At 41.3% G+C, this 27,720-nt stretch overlaps 1 protein-coding gene across 1 annotated transcript in view; it reads right to left on the minus strand.

The window, feature by feature from the left end:
- Positions 1-2,999: 2,999 nt before the first annotated feature.
- The window catches only part of HECA (headcase homolog (Drosophila)), a 43,850-nt gene continuing 19,129 nt past the window's right edge, over positions 3,000-27,720 (minus strand). Inside the window, exons 3-5 of the mRNA XM_012650481.1 lie at positions 14,338-15,378; positions 7,841-7,995; positions 3,000-4,130 (exon numbers count right to left, since the gene is read on the minus strand). Of these exons, the coding sequence (XP_012505935.1) occupies positions 3,966-4,130; positions 7,841-7,995; positions 14,338-15,378 (1,361 nt within the window). The 3' untranslated portion in view covers positions 3,000-3,965. The remainder of the gene's footprint in view (positions 4,131-7,840; positions 7,996-14,337; positions 15,379-27,720) is intronic.

Raw genomic sequence — 27,720 nt, forward strand, 5'->3', positions numbered from 1 at the left:
TTTAATATTTTTGGACTGACTTTGACCATGGGTAACAAACTGCAGAAAGCAAAACCTCGGATACTCGGAGACGGGGCGGGCAGGGGGAGTGGGGGACAACACTACTGTAGGTGATTGGTTTGATTTCACCAAATCATGCTGACAAGGACGCAAAGCTTGTATTTTATGTTTTTGTTTATAAGCACAACTAGTGTTTCAGGGAAATCAGGATGTCTTAGTTTTGGGTAGGTGGCTATGGGTGGTTGATCTTAGGGTATATCTAGACTGTGGCCTCGGTTTTTATTTTTCGTTAACACTATCTATTCAGTAGAATTCCCTATAACCAAGATAATAATTTTGGACTATCCTTATGGAATCAACTTTGTTAAATAGAATGCTTTTGTTGCAAAGGGATTTTACATGTGATACACGACTTGCAAGCAGCACAAAATGTTCGCAGTTTTTATTAGCTGCAGTACTGACTTGGAAATGACTACCTGAATAGCAATCAAAACCTCAGAAAGCCTTCTTTACATCTTCTCTGACCAGACAATCCCACTGCTCAAAAATCCCAACATACAAAAAAAGTGACACACTGAAGAGAGAGTACAATGTTAGTTTCTGAAATTTTATTATTTTTAATACATACATTTCACAAACAGAAACCCTCTAACACCACGCACAATTCCACAACCAAATGCTTCAATTTTATCGACATTCTTTAACTATTTACACTGTCTTCCCTCAACAAAAGTGCAATCCAAGACGTCTTGACAAGATATCTTTACCGACAAGAATATATTTTTGAGCTGGTTTTAATTGTGCCCATCCATTGTATTTTTTTTCAATTAGCTGGAATAATAATAAAGTCAACAGGACATGGAGATGAACCGAGTTAGGCAGCATCCTACTACAGGAAACAAAACACTAAACAAGAGCACTTTCTCCTCACCTCCTCCCCAACCTCCAACGACAATTACTTCACAGTTGCTTACCAGGAGACTAAAGAAAAGCAAACTGGAGTTACCAACCTGGCCGCAGGAGAACAGACTGTGTGTTAAGCATTGGTCTTGCAGAACTAAACAAAAGATTTGCGTAAGTTAGTTTTGGTGTTCTAGTAAGTTATACATCAGTCAATCTGTTATTAGATAGTTTTAGGGTTTGAAAACCTAGTAAGATTCTTTCTTGAAGAGTTAATTTTCTCCAAATATGAAAATAACTTTTTCTCAGAAAATAAACTTCCACAAAAACCAGAAATTAAAGGGCATTTTGGGAATGCTTCTCTATAATCGGAACGGGAATTCACCCAACTTCTCAATTTCATGGCACCATGTCTGTCTTTCAAGGTATAAACCCGGTATATCAGCTGCTTCAGATGTAACCAGAGAGTGGACAGCTGAGAAGGCCTGAAGAGACAATGATCAATCAGAAATTGTCTTCTCACTAAAGCAGGCAATTGTATTTGTTCAAGGTATAAAACTTTTAAAAATAAATGATAAAAAAAAATGTTAAGGGTAGATGAAAAATGCTTCATGTTATTGAACACTATTCATCAAACAGAAATTGGTCCTCTTGGGTAGCTAATATCCTAACAACAACAAAAATAATAATCTTTCTTGACATATTCCAATTCCAATCAAGGTACTCAGAGCAAGTGTGGGGTATCAAGGCCAGCCGATTTCTAAAATAAGATTTATCTTTATAGTGTTGCATACTCAATTATATTTTATTCCCAAATCAGATAAATTTTCCCTTTTACATAAGAGTGAATTATTTTAAAGGCAATAGATATTCCGGGTATGATACACTTCTCTTTTCAAACACTGCATATATCCATAGAATCCTAACTTTATCATCAAAATAATGTCCAGAAGCAATTTTACCCAATTATAGTGAAACCTCATCATACGTATTTTTCCAGGGGTAGAAAACAATCTAAAACGAAAATATGGAATGCGGCATACAGTATGCCCACAGTAGTTTTAAACTCAGGAGCTTACTGAATATAGTGTACAGGTCAACTTTAAGCTTCAGAACAACAATATAAAGCAGGTTTCACTATAAAAATTTAGGTGGGTTAAAGACCAGCATTACAAATATTTTACTAATTATTTTAAATTCAGAAATAAAATCTAAATGGTATTCTGAAAACAATAGAAACTTACCAATTTTTAGACTTGGATACATGAGAGAATCAATAGGAAAACAGTTAATTCACAATTAACAGCTTTGTGTATTAAAGACAAATTTGCAAGAGGTTATGTCTCATAGTCCCTCTTTTACTTGCGTCAAACACTGTCAGACCAATATTGATTTTCTGCTTCTTACAGGCATTTTGTGCATTTCCCCCGACTGTGAAATATTTTTCAGATCATCAAACATCAAACGAGATGCAGCAAACCAAATAACAACCTTCCAAACTGAAAGATGAAAAATATTAGTTAATGCATTGGTTCTTTAATGCTGTGCTGTTTCAAACAAAACATCAAATATTTCATGTAGAACTGAAACTCACTTGCAATAATGCCTAAATACTTCTGAAATGAAAAACCCCACTGAGAAAAAAATGGTATAAACCAAATGAGTAATATAAAATGTTTACATCCACCCCAAATTTGGCTATCCATAAAATAATTATGTTTCCAGCATTCTTTTAGCATATATCCATATCATACATGCAATTACCAAATTCATTTTTGAGAAATCATATTCCAATTCTGTAAGGGTATAGGATGTCAGTCTATTTAAATCATTAAGATCTAATGAACAGAAGGTTGTATTTTGGAATGCCCAATGCTCTGATCAAGTTCTGTATAAGATCATCTTTTTTCACCAACAGTAAGGTATTATGAGATCTTTAGAATGATCTATTTTCAAACATACTGTTATACATTACAATCAGTGATTTTTCAAAGTAAAACACACTTTTTAAAGAAATATTAAAATTATTCTTTTCTTTATCATCCTCTCAGACAATGTTTTTCCTTTCCCTCCTAAGGTCAAATCTTTGATTTTGGAAACTCAGTATCAAATAGGCTAAATGTGGCAATAGCAAATCTGGGGACAATAAATATGGCAATTTTTGCTTCTGAAACTCACCTGTTAGATTCTGTGGCTGTGAGATTTACCTCTCAGAAGAATCTGACAGCAAATGGCACTGATGGTGTCACTTGTATAAATCATCACTGCCCAAATCATGTTATTCATGGATTCCCTTTAAGAGCTATTCTGACGAACTTCAAAGACACAATTCAAATAAGAGAACTCTGCCTCTGTGCCCTCAAGTCAGTATGCATTATTTAGAAATTCATTTCATATATTCTCTGTTATAGGTCAGCTTACCTAAAAATATTTGCAATACCAGTATCTTTAGTATGTGTTACAATTTGGGTGTTATTTTCAGCATGAAAAATTGACTGTTAAATTACAACAGTGACAGAAACAGCACTTGTGCCAATTTCGAACCATCTATTGGTGTGAGTAAACTGCATGGCAGCATGTGCTGCAGGACACTAAGCCGAGATGGACTAATACACTGTTTGCTCTCCAGGCAGACACTTACATTCACTTGTCACACGTTTCCCAAGGCCCAGGGAAGATCTAAAAGTGGGTCTGTAGAAAGTTAAGATTTTAGTAAGAGTTTTCTGCCAACTCCTGTCATGCTTTTAGTCTTCAACCACATAATCCCTTTCTTCAACTCATGCCATCCTCCCCCCATCACCTTAAAGCTGCATCAGAGACTCTGAGTGAGAGTGAGCCCTACCCGAACTCACAGGACTCCCCACCTGGGCTCTGGTCATAACCACAGACTAACACTCAGGAATCGAGACAGGGCAAGGGGCAGCCGCGTTTTAGTGGCGCACATACATAAAGTAACTCTCCTTTAAATTAGAAAAGAAATCAATGTCACAGAATGTTTCCCTATAAAAGATATGTAATAAAGTAATAATATCAATAAAATAGCTATTACTAAAGCAAAGCTTTCATCAATAAGCTTCAAGAACTTTGAAGGAGGAAAATGGCTTCACGAAATGGTAGTCCAGGTTCCCACAGTGTGGACACTGCTGGACGTTGCTATACTCGGAGAAGTACTGCATCCCGATGCGCACGTCGATCACGGGCTTTCCGCAGTGCTTACAGTTCAGGCGGGCCTGGGGAAAACAGACACCATGAGCCACAACACCCTTTGGCTTCGCAACACTTGTCAAAGTCATCTAAACCAAAATGCTGGGAAAATGGTCAAGGGTTTAGTAAAGCATTCCTTTTACTACCCAAAGCAGGGGATGCCTAGAAGACTCCCAGTTTCTCTTGTGATATGCAGCACTGCTAGTCGTTTCACACCCTGGTAAGAAGAAAATTCCAGTACTGTCTAATCTTCTCCACTAAAGTTCCCCTGACAATAGGAAACCCTTCCCTCTGGATTCTAACAGTGCCTGAAGCTGACTTCCCTCACCCAAACCTGCATGAAACTTCTTTGAAGATTCTGGGTTTATTTTTAAAATCCACATACATTTTTCATTCTACTCCATACATTTGTGTTTTCTTTGATGTAAAAATAAGATTTCCCTAAAATACTCGAGTAAAGTTGGCAATCCAGGAAGAAGAGTTGTGCTGATCCGGAGGATCCTGAACTCCCCAGCACGCCGCGACTTCACTCACGCTCAGCCTCTCTGCAGCGGCACAGTCCCGGCACCTTTCAGCAACGTGCCAGGACTTAAGTGGAAAACCAGAAATGACAAGTAAAATAGACTCTTGGTATAGATTCATTTTTTAAATGCAAGAGAAAAGTATACTCTCAATTTATCGTCAAAACACTGGGAGGGGCCAGGCGCGGTGGCTCACGCCTGTAATCCTAGCACTCTGGGAGGCCGAGGTGGGTGGATTGTTTGAGCTCAGGAGTTCGAGACCAGCCTGAGCAAGAGCGAGATCCCGTCTCTACTAAAAATAGAAAGAAATCAATTGGACAACTAAAAATATATAGAAAAAATTAGCCGGGCATGGTGGCGCATGCCTGTAAGTCCCAGCTACCCAGGAGGCTGAGGCAGGAGGATTGCTTGAGCCCAGGAGTTTGAGCTAGACTGACACCACAGCACTCTAGCTGAGCAACAGAGGGAGACTCTGTCTCAAAAAAAAAAATAAAACAAAACAAAAAAGAAACACTGTGAGGTAGGTAGTATCCTCTGCGTTTTAGAAAATGAAACTGAGGCACACAGTGATAAAGCGCCAAGGCCGAGGTCATGGTCAGAAAGCAGAAGAACTGAGACCGGAACCAGAGTAGCCTGCCCCACAGCTTGCTTTCAGCCATTATATGAACTGCTTTCCTATAACCTGAGATAAACTCCTTCAAACCACTAATCTCTCTGAACATTACAAGTGAGGTTCTAAAAGCAAACCTTTCTTTAACCTGTTATACTTTTCTAATAAGCAATTATTTATTTTTGGCTCCGTCTTATTAGAAGATTTCTCTTGATACTTTAATAGTGTCTAACACTTGTATCCTTACAGGAATATTGTCAATTGATTTAAAAAAAAACATCAATCAAACATGTTTTCCTTTTTATAATAGTAGGGGGCCAGCAGATAAAGGTCTGGGCTTAAATTGTTTTAAGGAAAAAATACAGTGTATAGTGAGTACTAAGAGGCTGGGTGTAGCCTGTTTTTCTCCCTAAAGATACAGAGCTAATCCCATTGCCTTTCCGTAGTACAGTAGAAAGAACACGAGAATGGGAATTTGAAGTTTTTGTCAGGACCACAATTTGTGTAGCCGTGGGTAAAGCATTCACATTTTTGAGGCCTCCATTGTATGTGGAAGACAAGGAGCCGGCACTAGATTGCCCACGTCCTTTCCAATGCTAATATTCTTTGAGCTGACAGGCCCAAACCTTCTTTCACTTCCTTATTTCTTTAACTTAAAAAATAACCCTCTGTGGTGTGTGTGCAGAGAGGGGAGCCACTTCCTGTGGTTTCTCTCATCTTAAGAGTTGGCATTAAGGCACAAAAACTATAATAAAATGCTATAGTAAATAACTAAAAGACTGTGATATCTCATTTCCAAGGCTAAATTTAAAAATAAAAATGTGGTTGGCCGGGTGTGGTGGATCACACCTGTAATTCCGGCACTTTAGGACACAGAGGCAGGTGGATCACTTGAGACCAGGACTTTGAGACCAGCCTGGGCAACACAACGAGACCCTGTTTCTATGAAAAACAAAAAAATTAGCCAGGTACAGTTGTGTGCATCTGTAGTCCCATCTACTTAGGAGGATGAGGCAGGAGGATCACTTGAACCCAGGAGTCTGAGGCTACAGTAAGCTATGATCACACCACTGTACTCCAGCCTAGTGACAGAGCAAGATCCTATCTCTAAAGAAATCAATAAAAAATGTGGTCAATGCATTAGAACTAGCATAAAATTAGCCAATCCTATCTGGAATCAAAGGATGGGCAGACTACGGATGACCATTTAGATCTCTCATGACCATATTTCTCTTCTGCAAAACATTAGTATATATGAGATATAGCTGAAATACTGACTCTAACAACTTTTCAATTCAACAGATACAGTCATCTTTGGAATAAACTGAAATAGTAAGGATATTCTCTCTTTTTTTTTTTTTTTTTTTTGAGACATAGTCTCACTCTGTTGCCCGGGCTAGAGTGCCGTGGCGTCAGCCTGACTCACAGCAACCTCAAACTCCTGGGCTCAAGCGATCCTCCTGCCTCAGCCTCCCGAGTAGCTGGGACTACAGGCATGCGCCACCATGCCCGGCTAATTTTTTCTATATATTTTTAGTTGTCCAATTAATTTCTTTCTAATTTTTAGTAGAAAACAGGGTCTCGCTCTTGCTCAGGCTGGTTTGGAACTCCTGAGCTCAAACAATCCGCCCGTCTCGGCCTCCCAGAGAGCTAGGATTACAGGCGTGAGCCACCGCACCCAGCCGGGATATTCTCTTTTTAAAAATACTAAACTATGCAGTAACTAATAACTAACTATAACCAGTTATTTGTATTAAAAGCCAGGCCTTGGACACTGGAGAGCAAAGGAAAATTTCTCTCCTACACATGAATATCAAGGAATTATACAGCAAGTTATTTTCTTCCCCAAATGCTTGGAAATAAACCAAGATATTTCCAAGGATTTTGTCTACTGTGTTTCTATGGGTTTATTTAATGTGCTTTCATATGATAATATTAACACTTCCCTGTTTTCCTGATGACAGCTAAATTTCAGATGTTCTCTTAGCACCAGAAAATGCCTCCTCTTCAAGTGCTTTCAGGGCTACAAATCTTTCATGTCAACCTCAAACACCTTACAAAGCAGACAATTCCTGGTAATTGCACTATCCCACAGAAAAGAAACAAGAAAATCCTGTCTCCTGAAGAAAGTGAAACTTTCTTCTTCCTGTTAAATAATAATTTTTTCTCATTAGAAATTTAGTATAAGCTAATCATACAAAATATTAGAAAATATATGCAAACAGAAAGAAAACCAAAGGAATCCCTCAGCCTCCTACCACCAGACCAGTCTGTAACCACCTCGTAACACATTAGCAGATCCCTTTTCATGTTCAGATGCAAGCATGTTATTATGCCATGTTATAACCTGCTTTTTTGACTTAATGTACTGGAAATACTTCCTACATAATTATATCTCATTCTATAATATGCCTTCTAATGACTGTACAGTATTCCACTAAATGGCTACATCACAAAGTAGTAAATCAGCCATCTTTGCTGGACTTTGAGGGTTTTATGACTGAATTTCTTCTTTACTGTCAGAAGTATCTTCTTTTATTTACTTGGGGACAGAAGCCTAATATCACCCACTGCTCCTGCTCCCCTCGGTGGGGTCGATACCAACCTGACAGCACGGAGAGGCGGCCAGGATGTCATAGGTGTACATGGTGCCCAGCTGGTGCCAGCTACCGTCCCATCGCGACTTACACTTGATACAGATGATCTTGTGAACCCCTTCCAGGCAGTCCACACATACTGCATACAGGTGCATGAGTCTCCCTGTGCACAGAAGACACAAAGCTCAGAGCAGCCATCATGGAAATCACATTTTATGTCCAAAAGGGATAAAAATACTTCATCTACCAATTATAAGCAAATACTTTATCATTTGGATAAACATAAAAAGCTAAATATATTTATCACACAAACTGTTCTTTTAGAATAATTATTAATTATCATAAAACATGTACCTTCAGGTTCAAGTTTATAAAAACTTGCTTTAATTCATTCCTCCAAAAAGAGCTGCTAGGTTTACATAATATGTCCATCCAAATTCCGGTAACAAAGCCACACATAATCAAAACCAGCCTGTACTGTATTCATGCAAGGACTGCTCAGAAGTCACGGCATGGCATACGGAGACTGAACCAACATCATTGGTCTTGTCATGGGCTCTCACCCACCAATTCCCATCATAAAAAAAGTCAATGTCTGTCTTGGAATTGACAGTCCAGAATTACACCACAGCCAAAATTACTACGTTAACTGTCCTTGTCCCCAAAATTGCTCAACCATCACCATATCTAATTTAGGAACCAGAATTATAGCTTCCTTGTGATTTTTTTAAAAGAAGTTCAATGTCTTATTATTAATATTTACTTGGTTCTTAAAGTTACAACCACATTCCTCCATTATTTATCAACATCATAATGCTTGTAAAGGAAAGATGCCATCCTAGTTTGTATGGAAGGGTCCCAGCTGGTGCCAGCTATAGTCCTATTCAAGTAACTGTGCAAGAATCAGAATGTCTAGGATCTGGAGAGCAACATTTCTGCTCTCTGTGGAAACCAGGGAGCTCCAGGAATCAGGAAAACACATCCTCCTAAGTGGCTTCTTACTCAGAACATGCTGCTCACTACTATCAGTTAGACTGCGGGTCTTCCCCACTCAAGTAGTAAGGACCAAACTGCTTCTTACCCCTATATATGGTATTCAGAGAAAATCCTTCTACTGTATTTGCTTACATGACTCTCTCCCTCTTTGAGGACAAAAACCATGTCTTTTTCATCTTCCTGGACTCAGCATCTAGTCCAAAGTCTGGAATGTGGAAAGAACTCTCTAAATGTGCGTTGGGTGAATGGATAGGGCATGTTAATAGCCAAAGACAGCATAACCTTGGGGGCCTCTATGCCAAAAATGGTTAGGGTAACAAGTGCTTCTTCTTACAATACCACCCAATGCTGGGCTAAGGCACTGGAAATAAAAAGGTCTCACACGCTATGCCCATTCTGAGTGGCCTGGGGGCATGTCAGGAAGTCAGTTCAAGTATTAGGAGCCACAGGGAAGTATTAGGAGACATCTGCAGTCTCCATCTGTCCTAGACTTACTGCAATTCTCCAGCTGCTGCCAGGAAGGGTGAGGGCAGGGGTGGACACAGAAGCCAGGTGCTGATAACAATGACCATGACAATGAAGACAAGTCACTTTTACTGAGTACTTACCAAGAGTCCAGCACTGTGCTACAAGTTCTACGTGAATCATTTCATTTAGCTCTCACAGTAACACTATAAAGCAAATTCCTGTTACTCCCACTAAAGGTAGAAGGAACTGAAGTTAGAGAGCATGGGCAGCTTGCCCAAATTCACAGTAAGTAGCAAAGTCCAAAGTACAGACTTAAACTCATGTCAGACTCCTAACATACAGCCAAACTCACAGGAGCATCTGGCCTGGTCTGAGTCTCTACATTTGTCTCAGTTATACGCTGTCCCAAGTATAGAGAATTCTAAATGCCTAAACCCTAGGATTTTGAGTTTAAACAAAAAGCAGATTCTTGAGAAAACAATCACATGTGGTTCAAAGTGGTAAAGAAGCCCAATAAAAGAATGTCCTAATTAGATCAATCTTAATAAACTATTAAAACCAAACGAAACATTTTTTCAGAGGAAGAATGAGAACAGAGGCCAGAGGCGGAGTTGGGTGAGGGCAGCAAGGGGTAAAGGGCAGGGCACAGGAGTGACAACCCACAGGGTGTACCACGGAGGAGAGTAAGCACTTTGCAGCACATAATCAACTGCAGGCTGTTTAATCCTGTGGCCTGGAACGTGGCCTTTCCATTGGAGTTGAAAATGCTTCAAAGAACACATGGTCGGGACTGTGTGATGAAGAAATGATTTAAACTAGCTTACTATAAATAAAAGCACATGGACTTCTCTAAGATGTGGCAATAAAAACACTGATAAGTGGTCAAGGCCTCACTTGTGGCACTGATGACTTCTTCAGAACTGACTAAACACCGTCATCTTCAGATTTCATAATCAACAGCTCGACTTCTCAATATCTTTGTAGTGCATACCTAACACACCATTTGTATTTATGTGCATGTGTGCACACATACACACACTAGGACTCAGGCCTATCTAATTTTCACCTTTTTCTCCATCTTCTCCCTGGTAACTACCCTCTAGATTAGTTGTGGGCTCTGTCACATCCTCTTCCTTTTCTTTTTCTCTTCTCTCCATTCAAGAGCTCTTCCACTCTCAGGATTTTAACCACCACTGTCATAAAATAAGCTCCACAGTGTCCATCCCAAGTGCTTATTTCTAGCCATGCTTGCAAGACATCTCCACACAGAAGTCCCAATACCCCTTCAAACCCAACACACACAGATTTCATCCCCTGTCCCCTAAAATCAGTTCCTTTTCCCATCTTTCTCTACCTCTGTGATTACACCATTTCTCTGGTCTAGAAGAAAAGTGAGCCAACAAGGACTCCTCTTCATCCTTACAGTCAAGGTGAACCCAAAGCTGTAATTTTCTTTAAAATAATCTCTTAAAGATATCCCCCTCTTTTCCATCCACTGGCCCCACCCTGCAGTCTCTTACCTCCTCACACCTAGGCTAGAGAAATAAAGTTTCAACTCTCTCTCTAGGTCTCACCCCTTTCAAACTTTTCCCCACGTGACTGCTTTAAAAAAAAAAACAAAAACCCTTCAATTCATATTCAAAAACAACACGGCAAAGCTCTTCATTATGGGTTAAAAGGACCCCACCCCCCATCCTTCTCTAACTATCCTCCTCATTTTCCACTCTAGGACACCTGGCTCCAACCAGACAGTTCTCTCCCTAGCTCCTGATCACAACCTGTCCTTTTTTCTTCCACTGCCCTTTCTTTGCTCACTTGCTCCTTCTCCTCATCCACAAACACCTGACATGGCTAGATCCTCTGCCTATTAACATACAGCCCACCTTTTCACATATGCCTTCTCACTGCCTCCCTTGATTAACCAGCCCAAGGTGGCTCATTCCCCTTTAGAAATTACAAGACACTTAAGGTATACAAAATCCAGGTCTTCCTAGTTCCACATGTGGTACTAGAACCTCAGGCCTAGTAAAATTAATTACATTTTATAAAAGCATCTCATATGCTAAAATATACACTGATGACAGGCAAGGACCCAACTGATGAATGGATTACATCAAAAGAATTTGTCCACCATGAATAGAAAAAGAACAATCCTACTCTCATCTACCCTCTACCTATGTACCCTCCTACCCTCATTCATTTTCATAAAGAATGTTTCAAGTTTTAAGATGAAGTAAAGGTGCTTCCATCCTCTTCCCTCTAAAATTACCCCCAAGCAGGATGAAGAAAAGAAACAACATCTTCCATGAAACAATGAGGTGCCTGTAATTGTGAACCAAAATATGTGAGGTCAGAAAGTGGAAGGAGGAATGGCAAACGGTTTAGCTCTCAAACTGGACAAGCACTGGGGAGGGTAGGATGAAGCGCTGAAAGGGAAATAGTGGGTGCAGTAAATTACAAACAACCATAAAGTCTATGCAACTCTTTCCATCAAGCAGCAGAATACTTTAACATCCTGTGAACCTGGGCTAGCCTTAAGGACTTAAATTGATGAACAAAAATTAATAGAAGCGATGTCACTCGGTTCCAAGCTTAAGCCACCAGAGAGAGACCCTGCAGCTTCCACTCTAATCTCCTGAAGGTTGTCCTGGGAACGTCATGTGAAAAAGCCCACACTAGCCTACTGGAAGATGAAAGACCACACACAACATAGACAAGCACTCCAGCTGAGGACTACTAGGCCAACCTAACTGTCCTAACTAATCAACCCACAGATTTGTAAGAAATCACTAAATCATCACTGTTTTAAACCACTAAATTTTGGAGCACTCCACTTTATAACAAAGGCTAAAAGATACGAGGGGGATAGATAAAATTATCAAAACAAATGAGACTACACTTCCTGCAATTTCAGCTCCCTTTCTTGCTCAGAAAGGCAACACAAGAAATTGTATCCATGAAAGAAGAACAGGATGCTATTAAAAATAGAGCTCTTGGAAATTCAAAATATAAGAACAGAAAATTTTAAATTCAGTAAAAATACTGGAATATAAGGGCAAAGAAATTTTCCATAAAGCAAAGAGATAAACAGGGTCAAATATATTGATATGTGTGTATACGTATACATATGTCTGTGTGTATAAAGGATTCCCCCACCCCCACAAAGAAAAAGATCTAGGAGTCCAATACCTGATTAGTTCCACAGGTTTTTTAAGTGAAAATAGTGAAGAGGAAATTATCAAAGAAGTAATACAAAAGAAAATTTCTCCAGATGGAGGACCATAAATCAAAGGGCCAACAGAGTACACAGAGCACAATGAATGGAGGAAAAAAAAAACCATATTATGGTGAAATTTCAGAATATTAGGGATATAAAGAGAAAATCTTAAAACCTTCAGAGAAGGGTGGAGGTGGAGGCAGCACAGGAATATCAGACTTCTCAACAGGGACATTTTAAGATAGTAGGCAATAAAGAATGCCTTCAAAACTCCAAGGTGAAAATATTTATAACTTAGAAGACTATGCCTAGCTAAACAGCAATCAAGAACCAAGATACGTTCAGATTTTCAAAATCTCAAATCAGCAACTCCCATGCTCCCCTTCTCACAAAGCTCCTGGGAGATGTTTCCTAACGAATTGAGGGAATACACCAAGAAAATAAAAATACGGGATCTAGGAAACAAGATAAAAAACAGGAGAGAAATGAAGGCATTCCTAGGAGAACAGAGTATAGAACAGCAGGTCCTGTGTTTGCCAGGACAGGCAGGAGCAGGAAGATTGATGTCTCCACGAAGGATATTTTCAGAAAAGAAAAAAATTCCAAAAAATGTCTGACAGGTATGTGGAAATGTTTTTGCAAGGTGGTTTGTGAAGCTGCTGGAGAGTGAGAACTACCCAAAGCTTCAAAAAAAAAAAAAAAAAAAACCATGCAAATGAAAATGTAATCAATCATTAACTCTAATAAAAATGAAAGGTATCCTAGGATATATCGTATTCTATAAGAAGAAATAACCCCATACTTCTTGGCTCAACATTAAATACTTACATACAACAGTAAACGCATTAAGGATTTAACCAAGAATTGCGAGGTATTATCCAGAAAGAAAAGAGAAGGGGGATATGTAGTCATCCACCTTAAAAGTGAGTCAACAGATAATATCAAAAATTGGAGAATGAAGACAGCACTATTTAAAAATTTGATGTTAAAAACCTGAAGAATTGGTTGATTTGAAAGTGTCTCTAGGGAAATGAGACAGCAGGGGCTGGTGGGAAGAAAGCAGGTGAGGATACACCACCTTTACTACTTCTTTAGCATACATTTAAAGTATAAGCATGTTATACATTATGCCTCTCATCTTTATGGAAGTTCAGTAGTTTTACATGAATTGTCAGATTTCTCACTTATACTAACCAACCCCTGTCATTCAATTTATGGCTGAAATGTACCCAAATCCTTGTATGTCATTCATAATAAGCTTCCCCACTGTCCCCCTCCCTCCACCACCACCAGGCTAATGTCTGAGCTTCTGATAATCCTCTATTCGCTATCAAGACAGTCCCATCCTTCATAAATTTCAAAATTAACTCCACTAATCTAAAAACACCTCCACCCTTCCTGACCCCTACTCATCCTCACTGTTATGTTTACAAGGATCAAAGAGAATACATAGCTTGCTGGGCACATTAAAATAGGTTTCAAAGGCAACTACTTTACAACAAGTGACAATTATGCAATTCCTTCTCTAAATTTCCTCCCAATTACAAAAAAATATACACCAGCAATCCTCTCTTCAAATTACAGCAGAACAACAACAACAAAAAAATTACCCCACCAGGACAACTGTACGTGGTACAGTGACATCAGAGTAAAAAAATCACCACCACCTCACTGGGCCTAGCTGAAATAGTCCAATGTTACCTAGCACCTGACTGGAACAAATAGGAAATCAGTGAAGATTAAGCCAAAATAGAGCAATTTCTTCTCGTTGGCTGTATGGTTTTTAACAAACAGAAAGCAGGCAAGGTGAATTAACACCTATACCTTGAAGGTGACAAGGAACATCATATTCGATCTCATCGTGTCTCGACGGGCTTAAGAACAGAGTTCCGTCCACCAGTGGGAACTGTTCGAACACCGGCAGCGCCCGGTGGCACAGCGCACAGTTCACGACGTTCCTGTGGCTGGCGCTGAGCGCTGCGAGAATGAACTTCCGCAGATCCTCCCCCTGGCCCACTTGGGCGTCGTCTTCCATCCGCACGTGGAAAGTGTTCAACTTATGCCTGGGGATGTGAGCGAGGAGCTCGGAGAGGTCCAGCCGGCGCAGGAACTGCACGGGGGCGTCAAAGTGTCCCCCCCTGTGAACAGACAGCCCGGCCGGGCTGTAGTCAAAGTGGGCGTTTCTGAACACGTGGCTCCCGGCCAGGGCCTTCTTGTGAGGCTCCAGATGGATGGCGTTCTTTAAGAACTCCCCGAGGTACCTCGAGGAGCGGGGCCCACTGAAGTGGGCGGGGGACAGGATGGAATAGCCGGTGGGCGGGGACTGGCCCGGGGAGCCGCACGGGGAGCGGGCGCCGTAGGCCGCAGCGCCGCCCGCCTTCTCCTGGGAGTTCTGCCGGTCCATGGAGTGCCGCCGGGGCAGGTCGTGGCTCGGGCCTTTCTGGGGCTTATTCGGGGGCCTGCACTTTTTTGCCTCCTCTGCAGCCTCGCCAGGGGGCCTCCCTGTGTTCTTCTCCGAGCCAGACTTCTTCTTCTTCTCGTCCTGCATCCGCTTCACCTGGTACCAGTCCGTGTCCTTCTTTAAGTGGCCCTGGCCGCAGCGGCAGGAGCAGAAGCGGAAGGCCAGGTCATAGCCCTTCTTGGTCCACATGTTCTGGCGGCACTGCTTCTCGTTCCAGCTGCGCGCCCGGCCGATGCAGTTGAACTGCACGAGGATGCTGCTCTCCCACTCGTAGAAGCACTGCAGGTGCATCCAGGTGCTGCAGGGGCAGTGCTCGTTGTTGCACACCACCTTCTGGTAGTCGTCCTTCTCCAGGTCCACCGGCCTCCCGAAGCTGCAGATCAGGGGCGTGGCACAGGGGGCTTCTGGGGTGGGAACAGAGAGAAAGAGAGAGATTCAGGTCACAGCACATGGGCATCCAAGCTGACACCAATGCAGAGAGCAGAGCTATGATCCACACTAGCCCATTCGTGCCACAGGAACAATTTTCTTGGTGTCAAGATTTCTACCACTGGAAAAAACACCAGACAGGACTGGAAAACATTTACCATTTTCTTCTGGTATGATGTGCCAAGGAATTTATTTTCTGATATTGTTATCTGCTGAAAAACATACCAACAAGCTTCAAAAAAATCCAAATCTTTCACAGTGCAATTAGCTGCGTGTCAGTACAGGTGGAGGATCCCTAATCTGAAATGCTGCAAAATCCAAAACTTTTTAAGTATCAACATGACGCTGAAAGAAACGCTCACCGGAGCATTTTGGATTTTGGATTTTGGATTTTCTGATAAGGGATATTCAAGCTGTACGTACATACCATACTTGCAACGGTATGGTATGAGGTTGTTCTAAGATGTGGGTGTAACGACAGGCAATTCCAGAGTTCCTTTAAAAAGGACCACTCCAGTGAACTAGGAAATAATAAGATGAGGCCACTTAACCAACCAATTCTGGTGGTTATCTCCCAAAGGGCCCTCAAAGCCCTTTATCACAGATTTTAGGTTGTCCTAAATACAAGAAGCTAGAAAATAGCCCAGCCTCATCTCCAATTCTCTTCTAGAGCAGTCTGACACCTAATGGCAGGGATATTTGGTCAAACGAATTGTTGGTCTACTCAGAATTTTATTACCAGGTTGTAAAGGAAAAAAGCCAGAACTCTCCCAAAGCTATTAGGACAGAAAGTGAGGAGGAGGTATCTGTACCCTATCTTTAAACATACGCCCCACACACAGGGTTCCAAACAGCCAGGCAGGTTCTCAGAAAAAAAGGAAAACAAGGTGACACAAAGTAAAACCCATTTCTTAAGGAATAAATGTGATTTATGGAGACTGGAACTCCACTAATTCCTTTTAACTTCTCAGTGATAACTGAATACCTGAGCTGAGAACTTATTTTTTAAAATGTCAAAAAGATATGATGGAGACAGTAAAAGAATAAGTGAGTGCCAGGGGTGAGAGGGGTAAAGACAGATGAACACGTGGAGCACAGAGGATTTTTTGGGCAGTAAAATTTTTCTGTATACTATAATGGTGGATACATGTCATACATTTCTCAAAATCCGTAAGATGTACAACACCAAGAGTAAAGCACAAACTATGGAACTGAGTAACAATGTATCGATGTAGATTCATCCATTATAACGCATGTACCATTTTGTGTTGATAGTGGGGAAGGTTGGAGGGAGGCAGGAGGTCTATGGGAACTCTCCATACTTTCAATTTTTTCTGTAAACCTAAAACTGCTCTAAAAAATAAAATCTATTTTTAAAATGGGGGGGGAAAAAAAAAGGCCTGTGTAAGTCCCAGTTCCATGGAATACTAGCTGTGTAAAAGTGGACTGGTTACTTCATTTGGTTAATCCTCAATTTCCTCAACTATAAATGGGCATTAAGATAGTAGCTACTGTGTAGAGATCTTTGTGAGGATTAAATAAGAACTACTTATAAAGTGTTTAGCACGGTACTTGGCACATAAGCGTTCATTAATGTCGTTGCTGTTCTTCTTGTCATTAGCCAACACTGAAAGACACAGCTTGGGATGTTTTCATTTACAAAAGCAGCTGTGTAAAGAGGTGGCTGGGGGGCTCAGTCAGAGATGACATAACTGACCAAATGTGGAGGCACACTGAAGACTGACAGACTGGCAGTGCAGGACCAAGGAAGGAGACCTGATGCCACAGCCCAAACTAGGGGCTGTCAGCTGTGTGGAGTGGGGGCTGAGTATGACTCACAAGCCGGGACAAGAAGGGCACTACACAGAGCAACACAACTAACAGCCTCCCCACTGTGTCTTTGCATTTTTACAATTTCCAATACAATTCACCACTCCCTCGTATATCCGGGCTGTTGTATTACCATCTGGTTCTTCTTTTGCCTTCCATTCCCTAAAATAAGTGCTCAAGACCAGTGTTGAGGATTTCTCTTCACTTTTCATAGGCAGAAGCTAACAATTAAATCTGCCATTTCTCACTAAGGGCACTACTGGCATCAGGACAATTCTCTGCAGGGCAGGACCATGAAGTGCATTACAGGAAGTGAGCATCACTGGACCCTAATGCTCAATATCTGTACCCTCCACCCTCCCTGCCTTCCCTGTCACGATACCCCAATGTCCATGTTTTCAAAAGGCCCCTTTTAAGGTCAGGACTTTGGTCACGAAGTTCCACATGCCATGTACAGTAGTTCAGACTGTTTCTCTTATAGGTGAGAAGCTAAAGGAAGACCCTCGGCCTCAGAGTTCTTTCTAGAAAGCTCCCCTGGTGGCAGTGTAGGGCATGGAACTGGAGGCAGGGAGGCCAGAGGGAGGGGGCCGCAGTATTCCAGCCTGAGAAATGATGAGTGCCCGAGCTTCGGGAGCAGTGTAGGATGACTCAGTGTGCACGTGTCCACACTGATGGACGGCAAACGCAGCAGTAGCAGGCTGGATGAAGAAGACTTTGGCCTGCCCTCTTCTGGACCTGCTGGGTTAGAAGTGCTTGTGCACCACTGAGGTGGAGAAAGACATGAATCTCAGTGGAACACGAAAGAGCTAGAGCTATGAATACAGACGTGGAGTCAGTAGCCTGGAGACAGAGGTCAAATCCCTGGGACTAACGACATGCCCAAGAGGAATGTGAGGAGTGGGCAGAGATGCAGGACCAGCAAAGCAAGGGAAGCAGGCACTGGAATCAAAGCTGGAGGAGAACAGTCCTTCACAGAGATTGGTAAGGAAGAAACTGAGAATTCACTGGAAGACAAGTCAGGAGAAAATTGTCTAGGCAGTCAGGGGAAAGTTTTAAGAGTAGCGAACTGTGAAAGGTCCCAGAGTGCCAGGTAAGATCAGTGTTCCTCAACCTCTGCACTACTGGTATGCTGGGCTGTGGTGGGAGTCACCCTGCGCACTGTAGGATGTTCGGTAGCATCCCCACCCCCATCAATGACAACACAAATGTCCCCCATGAAGTATCTCCAGCATTGCCAGATATATCCTAGGGGCAAAATCACCCCAGGTTGAGAACCACTGGATAAGATAAGCCTGAAAAGTCCTGCCAGAATGAGCAGGGAGCCAGGCACTGCCACCTCAGGGAGGACAGCTCCAGTAGGATGACGCAGGGTAGATCAGAGGAGGACGGTGAGGAGTGGAGGGTGAGGTGGAAAGGCAGAAACAGTGGTGACTCCCCAGGAAACTCTTTCCAGAGTGTAACTGTAGAGGGAAGGAAAGAGAATGGGCAGGGGGCAGGCGACAGAGGACAGCAAAGGCTGAGACCTAAGCACATTCATGAATGGGGGAATGAATGCTGAAGACTCAGGACAGGGAACAAACCATGACATTCCCCTGCTCAGAACCTTCACAAGCCCACTGAATTACAACTACGACATTCCACAGAATCAATCAGCAAAGGTAGTGAGACCCATAAAGCCTGTACAAACATCAGTGCTGTCCCGTTACAATTATCCCATCAGCGTGGGATTCCAGCGCCTCCGCAAAATGGCCCTAAACCAATTTGTCTACCTCCATATATTTGGTCACTGTGGCTTCCCCTTCATCTTCATTTGTGCAAATCCCACTCAGCCCCAGACAGCAATTCACAGTACAGACTCTGCAACCAGACTGCTTACGTTGGAATCCCAGCAGTACACCGATTGAGGTATGTGCTCTTGGACAAGCTACTGAACTTCGCTTCATGTCAAGTTTCCTCTGCATAAAATGCAGATAATAACAGAATGTACTTTACATGATAGTTATAAGGATGAAAAAAACTAATACGTATACAGTGGTGAGAACAGACTGGCATCCAATAAACTTCCTCCCCTTCCTTCTCCTCCTTCAAGGCCCACTTCTAGACACCAACTTCACCAGGACTCCCTCTCCCCCTGTATCCTGACTCCCCCCAGCATGGTCTGCTCTGAATCTTACTCAAGTCCCTCACTGTGGGGACCCTCATGGGGTGGTGACTCAGGAGAAGAATCCTGTAACTCATCTTTGTCTACCTGGCACCACTAGACCCAGGCCTCATACAAATCCAGTGCTGAAGAAAGTCGCCTTGAAGACACTGGCACATCAAACCCACGCATGCCGCGAGGAGCAGAAAGAAAAGAGAGCTGGAATCCTAGACAGGAAGACCTGAACATATTGAAGCCCACCAAAAAAGAGTGGAAAAGAAGAGGGGTTTGAAACTCTGAGTAAATTAACCACAGTCATCTGGGCTATGACCTTTAGTGTCCTTTAAAATGTTAATGAGTCTATTTAAAGTTCAGTTGTTTTTATCTTCAGTCCTTCAGAGGAACAGCCTTGATGGGAATGTCTCTGAAATGTAATGGCAATAACTAAAATACACTAGCCTAGGACCAATAAAATCAAATTAAAAGATGGCCAAACTCTACCTTTGCATTCACAATATTCAAAATGTAAATGCTGAGACTGACTTGATATTTCCTTTGAAAGTATTTTCACACTAAAGAAAGGTAGACTAAGAGGAGGGAAATCCTATTTCTATCTTTTTTAAAAAGCAGCAAATGTATCATTTAACCAATACTGAGCACTTCCTACATACCAGGTCTCCAGCTGGAAAGACGTAACTTGCGCTAAGAGCTCTAATTGAAATACATGCACAGAACAGAGGAGGTACTATATGTCTGCCCACGTCTCTGTCCCTCTAACAGCATCTGTCATCATCACGCTGGTGCTCACCTGCCTCCTACCCTCCAGGATTCTTCCTTGTATGAAGAGGATCACTCCAACTTGCCAGCCCTGCTTGTTGACATGTCAGCCACTTTGATGTGGCCTTGTGGCTGGGCCTCAAAAACAAGTACAAAGCCAAGAGCTTGTTAATTACCCAGTAATATGTGCAACAGACACCTCACCCTATTGCACGGCTCCGTCCTGGAGGGTGAGGCTCCCAGGGAGGCAGGTGAAATGGGGTAACAGGGTTGGGAACAGTCAGAGGACTTCTGACAATGTTTTGGCTGAGGTGTGCTGGCCTCTAAACTCAAAGATGTTATTTCTTTTCAAGGTTTGGTTCGAACTCATCTCCCTCCCTAGTTAATATCCCCCTTCCACTGTCCACGCTGGAAAGGCAGCAGGGAACAACAGGAAAGACAGGTATGAGTGCCAGTTCTGTTACTGATTAGTTGTTTGACATTGAGCAGTTTCCTCATCTGTAAAGTGAGGATAAAAATACTTGCCCTAGTCAGCTTAAATGTATGTGTACACACTTCATAAACAAAGTTCCATAAAAACATCTGCTCTTCTATGTTATTTCTACCATAACTTTATGCCTGTATATATGACTCATCAAATAAGTGTAAACTGTTCCAATACATTATCTGATTTTCCTAATGTTTTAGACATGCCAAACAATAGGTATTTAGAAATTAAGTAAATAAATAAATAATGCCACCCCTCTTTTTCAATTTCCCAAGTTTTACAATTAACCAAAACATATAGGAAAAGATTTTGTATCTCTAAGAAACAGCACTGGTGGCATTCAAAATCAGACCTGTAACAAACTAGCTGTGGTACAGAAACATTCAACTGTTTGCTGAAAGCTATACATTTAAAAAATCTCTAATTCTTAAGAATAGCAGTGCCACAAAGGTATAAATAGAACATAGATTGATCTGATACAACTAAACCTTTAATGGGAGAGGGGGAGAGGGAACTTCACATTCAGTGAGGGCTTGTGGTACAAACACCCCTTGGGCATTAGTCACTAAACTGTCATAACCTCACTAACCAGCAATATGGAAAAATGTTCCTTTACACAGAGTCAGCATTGTTTAAAAAAAAAAAAGTCTATAACCCTCTAAGGCCTGTTTTTACAGTTCATCGGTACCCAGTTTCTGTTTCTCCCTGCCCAAGTGAGAATAAACAGGCTTCATGTCATCCTGTGCAAAAATCTCAAAGAGTTTCAAGTCTAGACAATAGTGGGACTAGGCTGCAGGCACCTGGGCGAAGTCTGACCTGCCTCCACACCTTGAGACTCCACGTTCCCCCCCCTACTAAAAGGGAAGGACCTGACAGAGTCACTCACACTGGCTGCCCAACAAAGCCAAACCCCTTAACAAACCCATTTTCACTAACTGAGGAGCCCTGTAAACCAGACATTGCTACTTTCAGCTTTTTTTATCTGTGAAATTAAGTATTTTCATCTCTCTTTAAAAAGCTGCAAGCGGACAGGCGTGGTGGCTCATACCTGTAATCCTAGCACTCTGGGAGGCTGAGGCAGGAGGATGGCCTGAGCTCAGGAGTTAGAGACCAGCCTGAGCAGAGCAAAACCCCCTCTCTACTAAACAAAGGAAAGAAAGAAGAAAAAAAGAGGAAAGAGGAAAGGAAAGGAAAGGAAAAGAAAGGGAAAATAAAAAGCTGCAAGCATCACAAGCAGGTGGGAAAGTGGGTGGAGTGCAAGGTCTCAAGTTACACAAGGCTTTCTAGGCAAAATCTAAGGTGGGGGCTTCATCATATGCATCCTATAAATCCACTACTGTGAAAATCCTATTAGATGTTTAATAAATCTTTTGAAGGAAGAATGGCCCAACCAGATTTAGTACTCTGGCAGTGGCTGAAGTACCAGAGGAAGGGGTGACCCCCCTGGGGAGAAACAGCCCAGCTGCTGGGGCCAGCAGCCGGGGAGCTCAAACCAGGTCTTCCAGACTCAGTCCATTCTCTGTCCCCTTACACTCGCTTCCTCAAACCAGTATCAGCTAATGCTACCCTCCTCTGTATCCAGGTTTCCAAACACAAATTTTAGGGTTTCTGAGCAATTATTTTATTACACTGCTAAATTTTTTCCATACAGTAATTTCTCTTATGTGGAAACACGTCCCCTTGTTTGCAGAGAGTTCATTTCCCTCAGGGTATGAAGTTTCTGACAAGAGTGTCTCCAGGCATGAGGGTGTGAGAATACAGACTATGGAGTCAGTCTGCCCGGATTTAATGCTCAGCTCCACAACTTACTAGTTTTAAAACCTTTGGCAAATCACTTAACTTCCCTGTGCCTTTGTTTTCTTACCTGTAAAATGGCAGAAATTAGAGTACCTACCCCAAAGTGTTGCTATGAGGATTAAAGGAGTTACGAAGGCACTTTGAATAGTGCCTGGCACCTAAGCATCATTTAACTAGAAGCAACTATGATTTTTGTTTGTTTGTTTTTTTGGAGACAGGGTCTTGCTCTATCACCCAGACTGGAGTGCAGTGGCCCAATTCTAGTTCACTATAACCTCAAATTCATGAGCTCAAACAATCCTCCCACTTCAGCCTCCCCAGTAGCTAGCACTACAGGTGAATGTCACCACACCTAGCTAATTTTTTTTATGTTTTGTAGAGATAGGGGTCTTGCTATGTTGCCCAGGCTGGTCTCAAACTTCTGTCCTCAAGCAATCCTCCTGCCTTGGCCTCACAAAGTGCTGGGATTATAAGTGTGAGTCACTGTGATTGGCCCAGCAATTATTATTAAATGCCACATCACTTCACATTACTTGATGTAAAAACCAACGGTCTTTGAATGAGTTCAGGGTGATGCCACAACCAGGAGGTGACCATGCTTCCTTCACACGTAAGTGTGAGGTCTGCCTAGGCTTGCCAGGAGGTGAGCACTCCAGACAGCATTACTTTCACCCCTTTTGATCTGCTCCTTTTCGCCACACACAGGCACACACCCTCCTCTTACCCGTGCCTTTCCTCAATCCTTTCCCAGCCCCAAATCCCTTCCACAGCCTCCCAGGCCCAGACAGAGGCCCACTGCTCTTGACTAGGAAACCTAGCCCATACCGTCTCCCCTCCACAGCCCTCAACTCTCATATTATTCGAGTCAAAGGTTGCCACTGTCTTGCATCCTCTTCCAACTTTCTCTTTTGTCAATCTTGACTTCTCATGTATATTTTAAGCTTATGAAAGGCAAGAAATGTATTTCTTCCCCACCACAAAGCAGGACGGTATGCATAAAATAATTCATTCCATATTTACTGATTAGCTTCAAAGAAGTAGAAGGAAAAGGTGACCTTCAAAATTCTCTACCCTTTAAAGACGTTCTCCCCAGTGTCAGACAAGTAAGTACCTTGTCATATGTCTTTTTCAACCTAAGCTATCTTTTCCAAGCCTGGATAACAGGAATTCATAAAGCATGGTTGAATTTTATTCATAGGATGTGGTCCTGAAGAACTTACATAATTCAAAGACTGATTATTCCATAGTCTGGAGGTAGGGGCTGGGCAATGCATGCTCAGAACACATAAATCTGTAGTCACTCTGTTGTATTTTTGCTTTACTGGTGCTTTTTAATTGAATCAGCATTATCTCTAATACTTCTCCAGTTTTATCTCACAAATTAACAGCATGCCATGTCATTGTGTCTTTTACCACATATAATTTCCGTTCCAAAGTTAATGATTTTCAGGATGTTTTTCAGCACCAGTATTTAGCACATTTGGATGCTATTTTGAAAACTATAATATAGATTTTAAATTGCAACAGTGAATGTCAAAATAATAACAGAAATGTCACCAAAATCCTTGAAGAAGTTCCATCAACAACAAGAGTTCACATATTACCAAAGGTTAGTTTGTATTTCTGTTTGTAAGAAAAGGTGGTGCCACTAGGTGACAAAGCATTTTAATTCAGTTGACCTGCCAGCCTAAAAATATGAGATAGCTTGATGCATAATATGAGTGAAAGCGTTTGTTGAGATTTTGCACATGTGAAGCTTTTATTAATATTATTTATGTGTCATTAGTCAAAATTTGCAAAATTCAATTTGTATATAATGGGATCACATTGTACTAGAAAATAGACTAGCAGGCTGCCTTTCCTCGTGTTTGGAGATTTAGATCTTGCGGGTACTAGATCACTGAAAACTATACAGCACACGAGCATATACATGCACTGCATGATGTACTCTGAAGGAAAGGTAGATCCAGGAGCTCTGGGAACCAAGTCACAGTATCATAAGATGGGAACAGGACTCCAGTAGGCATGTGTGTAAGTGTATGTATGTATATATGAATGTGTGCATATATAGTCATATGCCATATAATGATCTTTCATTCAAGGATGAACTATACATACGATGGTCCCATAAGATTATAATGGAACTGAAAAATTCTTATCACCTCATGACGCTGTAGCACAACTACTTAATTTTTGTTAATAAATTCAGTGTAGCCTAAGTGTACAGTGTTTATAAAGTCTACAGTGGTGCACAGTAATGTCCTAGGCCTTCCCATTCACTCGCTACTCACTGACTCACCCACAGCAACTTCCGGTCCTGCAAGTGCCATTCACCGTAAGTGCCCTATATAAGTGTACCATTTTTTATCTTTTATACTATATTTTTACTACCTTTTCTATGTTTAGATATACAAATACTGTGTTACAACTGCCTGCAGTATTTAGCACAGTACCATGCTGTACAGATTTGTAGCCTAAAAGCAATAGGCTATACCATACAGCCTAGGTGTGTAGTAGGCTACATTTGAGTATAAGTACACTCTATGATGTACACCTGACAGTGAAATTGTCTAAGGACACATTTCTTCAAACATATCCCATTGTTAAGCGATGTATGACTGTATATTTATATACAACTGCAGAGACTGTCCAGATAGTTGTTAAACTGTGCCATTCTTAAAGGCTCCAGAAAAGACTTCATGGCGTTCTTTAGTACTTCATTCCAATGTTAAGCATTTTCCTTGCTAGGAAAATGAGCTTGATTTTGATTATCCTTGTCAATGTCCTCCTCTGTCAGCACAAATATTCAAAACTTGGCCAAAATTCCTTAATTATATGTCACATATGTGACTTTCATTTACCACCTAAGTTACACACCATATCCCCAAATGCTGGATCTGCTGCTTCTCTCTTGATAAGCCCCAAAATGGTGCCTTGGAGGCCAAAGGCCTGATGAGAGTTGCCCCCTTCCCTTACCTCTGGAATCCGAATGACCTCCGCTGAAGACACTGTAACTTTACCTCTTCCCTAGTCTGACCAACAGGTAAAGCACACGACTGCACAGTTAACTGGCAAGATGAGCCATCTGCAGGCCAGGTACCCATCAGAGAATACAACCATAACTCCCTGCTGTTCAGTATCTTCCAAAGCTCAAATTAGAAGCAGTGACTATATGTTCCTCCAGACCAGGGTTCCAATGGAGCAATTTGGCCTGCAGGGTGTCTTATTAAAGCCACCCAGGGTTTTCGTTATGGAAGTGAATCAGAATGCTATTTATGTGCAGCATGTACTCTCTGGGCAGCCAGGCCTCCACCTCAGCCCAATTTACATACAGTACTCCCCCCATCCCCTGTATCCTGTGGGTTCTGCATCAACTGGCAGTTCAACCAACTGCCAGTCAAAAATATTCAGGGAAAAAAAATGGATGGTTGTGTCTGTACTGAATATGTACAGACTTTTTTGGTCATTATTGCCTAAACAATAGTATAACAACTATTTACATAGTATTTACATTGTATTAGGTATTGTAAGTAATCTAGAAATGATTTAAAGTACTGCGTAGGTTATATGCAAATACTATGCCATTTCATATAAGGGACTTGAGCATCCATGGATTTTGGCATGGCGGTTGGTTCTGGATACCAAGGGACAACTGTATTTACTCATGTGCCAGGCCCCTGGAGGCATTTGGGTATTGGAGTCTTATGCTAGATAAAACCGAGACCACAACCATGAGTAAGCCAGATCAGCAGAGAGCTGGTTACCTCGACACTGTTTCATTCCCTGGACAGACTGCTTTTAATGATGACAGCAGGCCTAATAAATTTGTTTTGTTTACAAAAGGATATTGTCATGGACATTGTGCAGTATTTTACAACATCTTATAAATGGTTAAGTGACTAGTTTTTGTTTTCTAACCTGATGTACATTGTAGAACACACTATTGCTTTGGTTTGCCTCTTCTCTCTGTGTGCTAGAAATCTGAAAGCTCAATTTGTGACCTACCTCTTCTGACTTAGGGCATGCATTATTTTTCCTAATAATATTGTCCCTATTACTAATATCTTCACATTTATTATTTATCTTACACTATTGTTTGTACTTTTGAAAGCCACTTTAATTTTGGAACAAGGAGGGTATACAAAATCCATATACCACCTCTTCTCATAACTTTCATTTAAGTCTGTATCTGATGGGTGCCAAAATTACTCACTTTCCAGAGTCAGCAACAGAACGGTGCCTACTTGGCCTCAATGCAAACTCAGTGAGCATCTTTTCCTTTGCAGTGACACACAATTTCGAGGCTTGCCAGTCTCGTAAGTTCACTTCGCTTTTTTGTGTGAGACACTGGAGCAAAAGAGTATGATGGTAAACGGAGAAAAATATACACAAATGAACGGATTTGAGGCCAGATTTTTATCAGCATGTGCTAATAAGTAGCATTAACACTCATTTAATAGGCTGACACAAAAAATCCTCAAATTGTTACAATAAAGAAGTCAAATACAAGATAATCTGGGTAGTTGACTAAAGGTCACTAGAAATACAGACATCTGCAAAGTATTAATATAATACTTAAATTCTCCAAGTGCTTTTAAAATTCAAAACTATAAACATAAACTTCATATAGGAAACATTTCAAAGTGATCTGATCTCTGAGTAAGTCAGTTTTCTTGGCAGCTTTGTTGTATATAATTGCCTAAGGAAAGAGCCTTCAAATTTCCCAGGATACTAATAAACACTGATTTGGGCAAATGTAAGGGCTTTTGGTTTTTTTTAATAACAATTGTTTAATAAGGACCCTGTTCTAGGAGACATAATAAAACAACCAGGTTCATCTTAGCATTAAACCATTTACTGCAAAAGAAAAAAAATACATGGGGTCTCTGAAAATGACCTATTTCCAACCAGCTGCCAGTCAATGTAAGTCAATTCAAGTAATGTTTTGAATACCTATTATGTGAGGGGAGTTTAGCGTAGAAAATGCAAACGGTGAAAAATATAGTAAACTATACTTTCCTATTTCTTTGTGTGCCTCATACTTTTTTGTTGAAAACTGGACACTTTACATCATATAAGGAAGCAACTTTTAAAATCAGATTACTTCAACAATTTGTTATTACTGCTTGCTGTTGTTATTGCTGTTTAATGTCTTTCCCGGATTAATTCTGTAAAATCTGTATTTTTTGTCACATACAGTCACCAAAGTCTCTGCTCAGCTATCTTAGTGGTCAGCTAATAGCTAGACAAGAGACTTCCTTAAATGACTTGGGTAAATAAGTCTCC

Source organism: Propithecus coquereli, unplaced genomic scaffold (genome assembly GCF_000956105.1).
Source record: "Propithecus coquereli isolate 6110/MARCELLA unplaced genomic scaffold, Pcoq_1.0 Scaffold329, whole genome shotgun sequence".
Classification (NCBI taxonomy): Eukaryota; Metazoa; Chordata; class Mammalia; order Primates; family Indriidae; genus Propithecus; species Propithecus coquereli.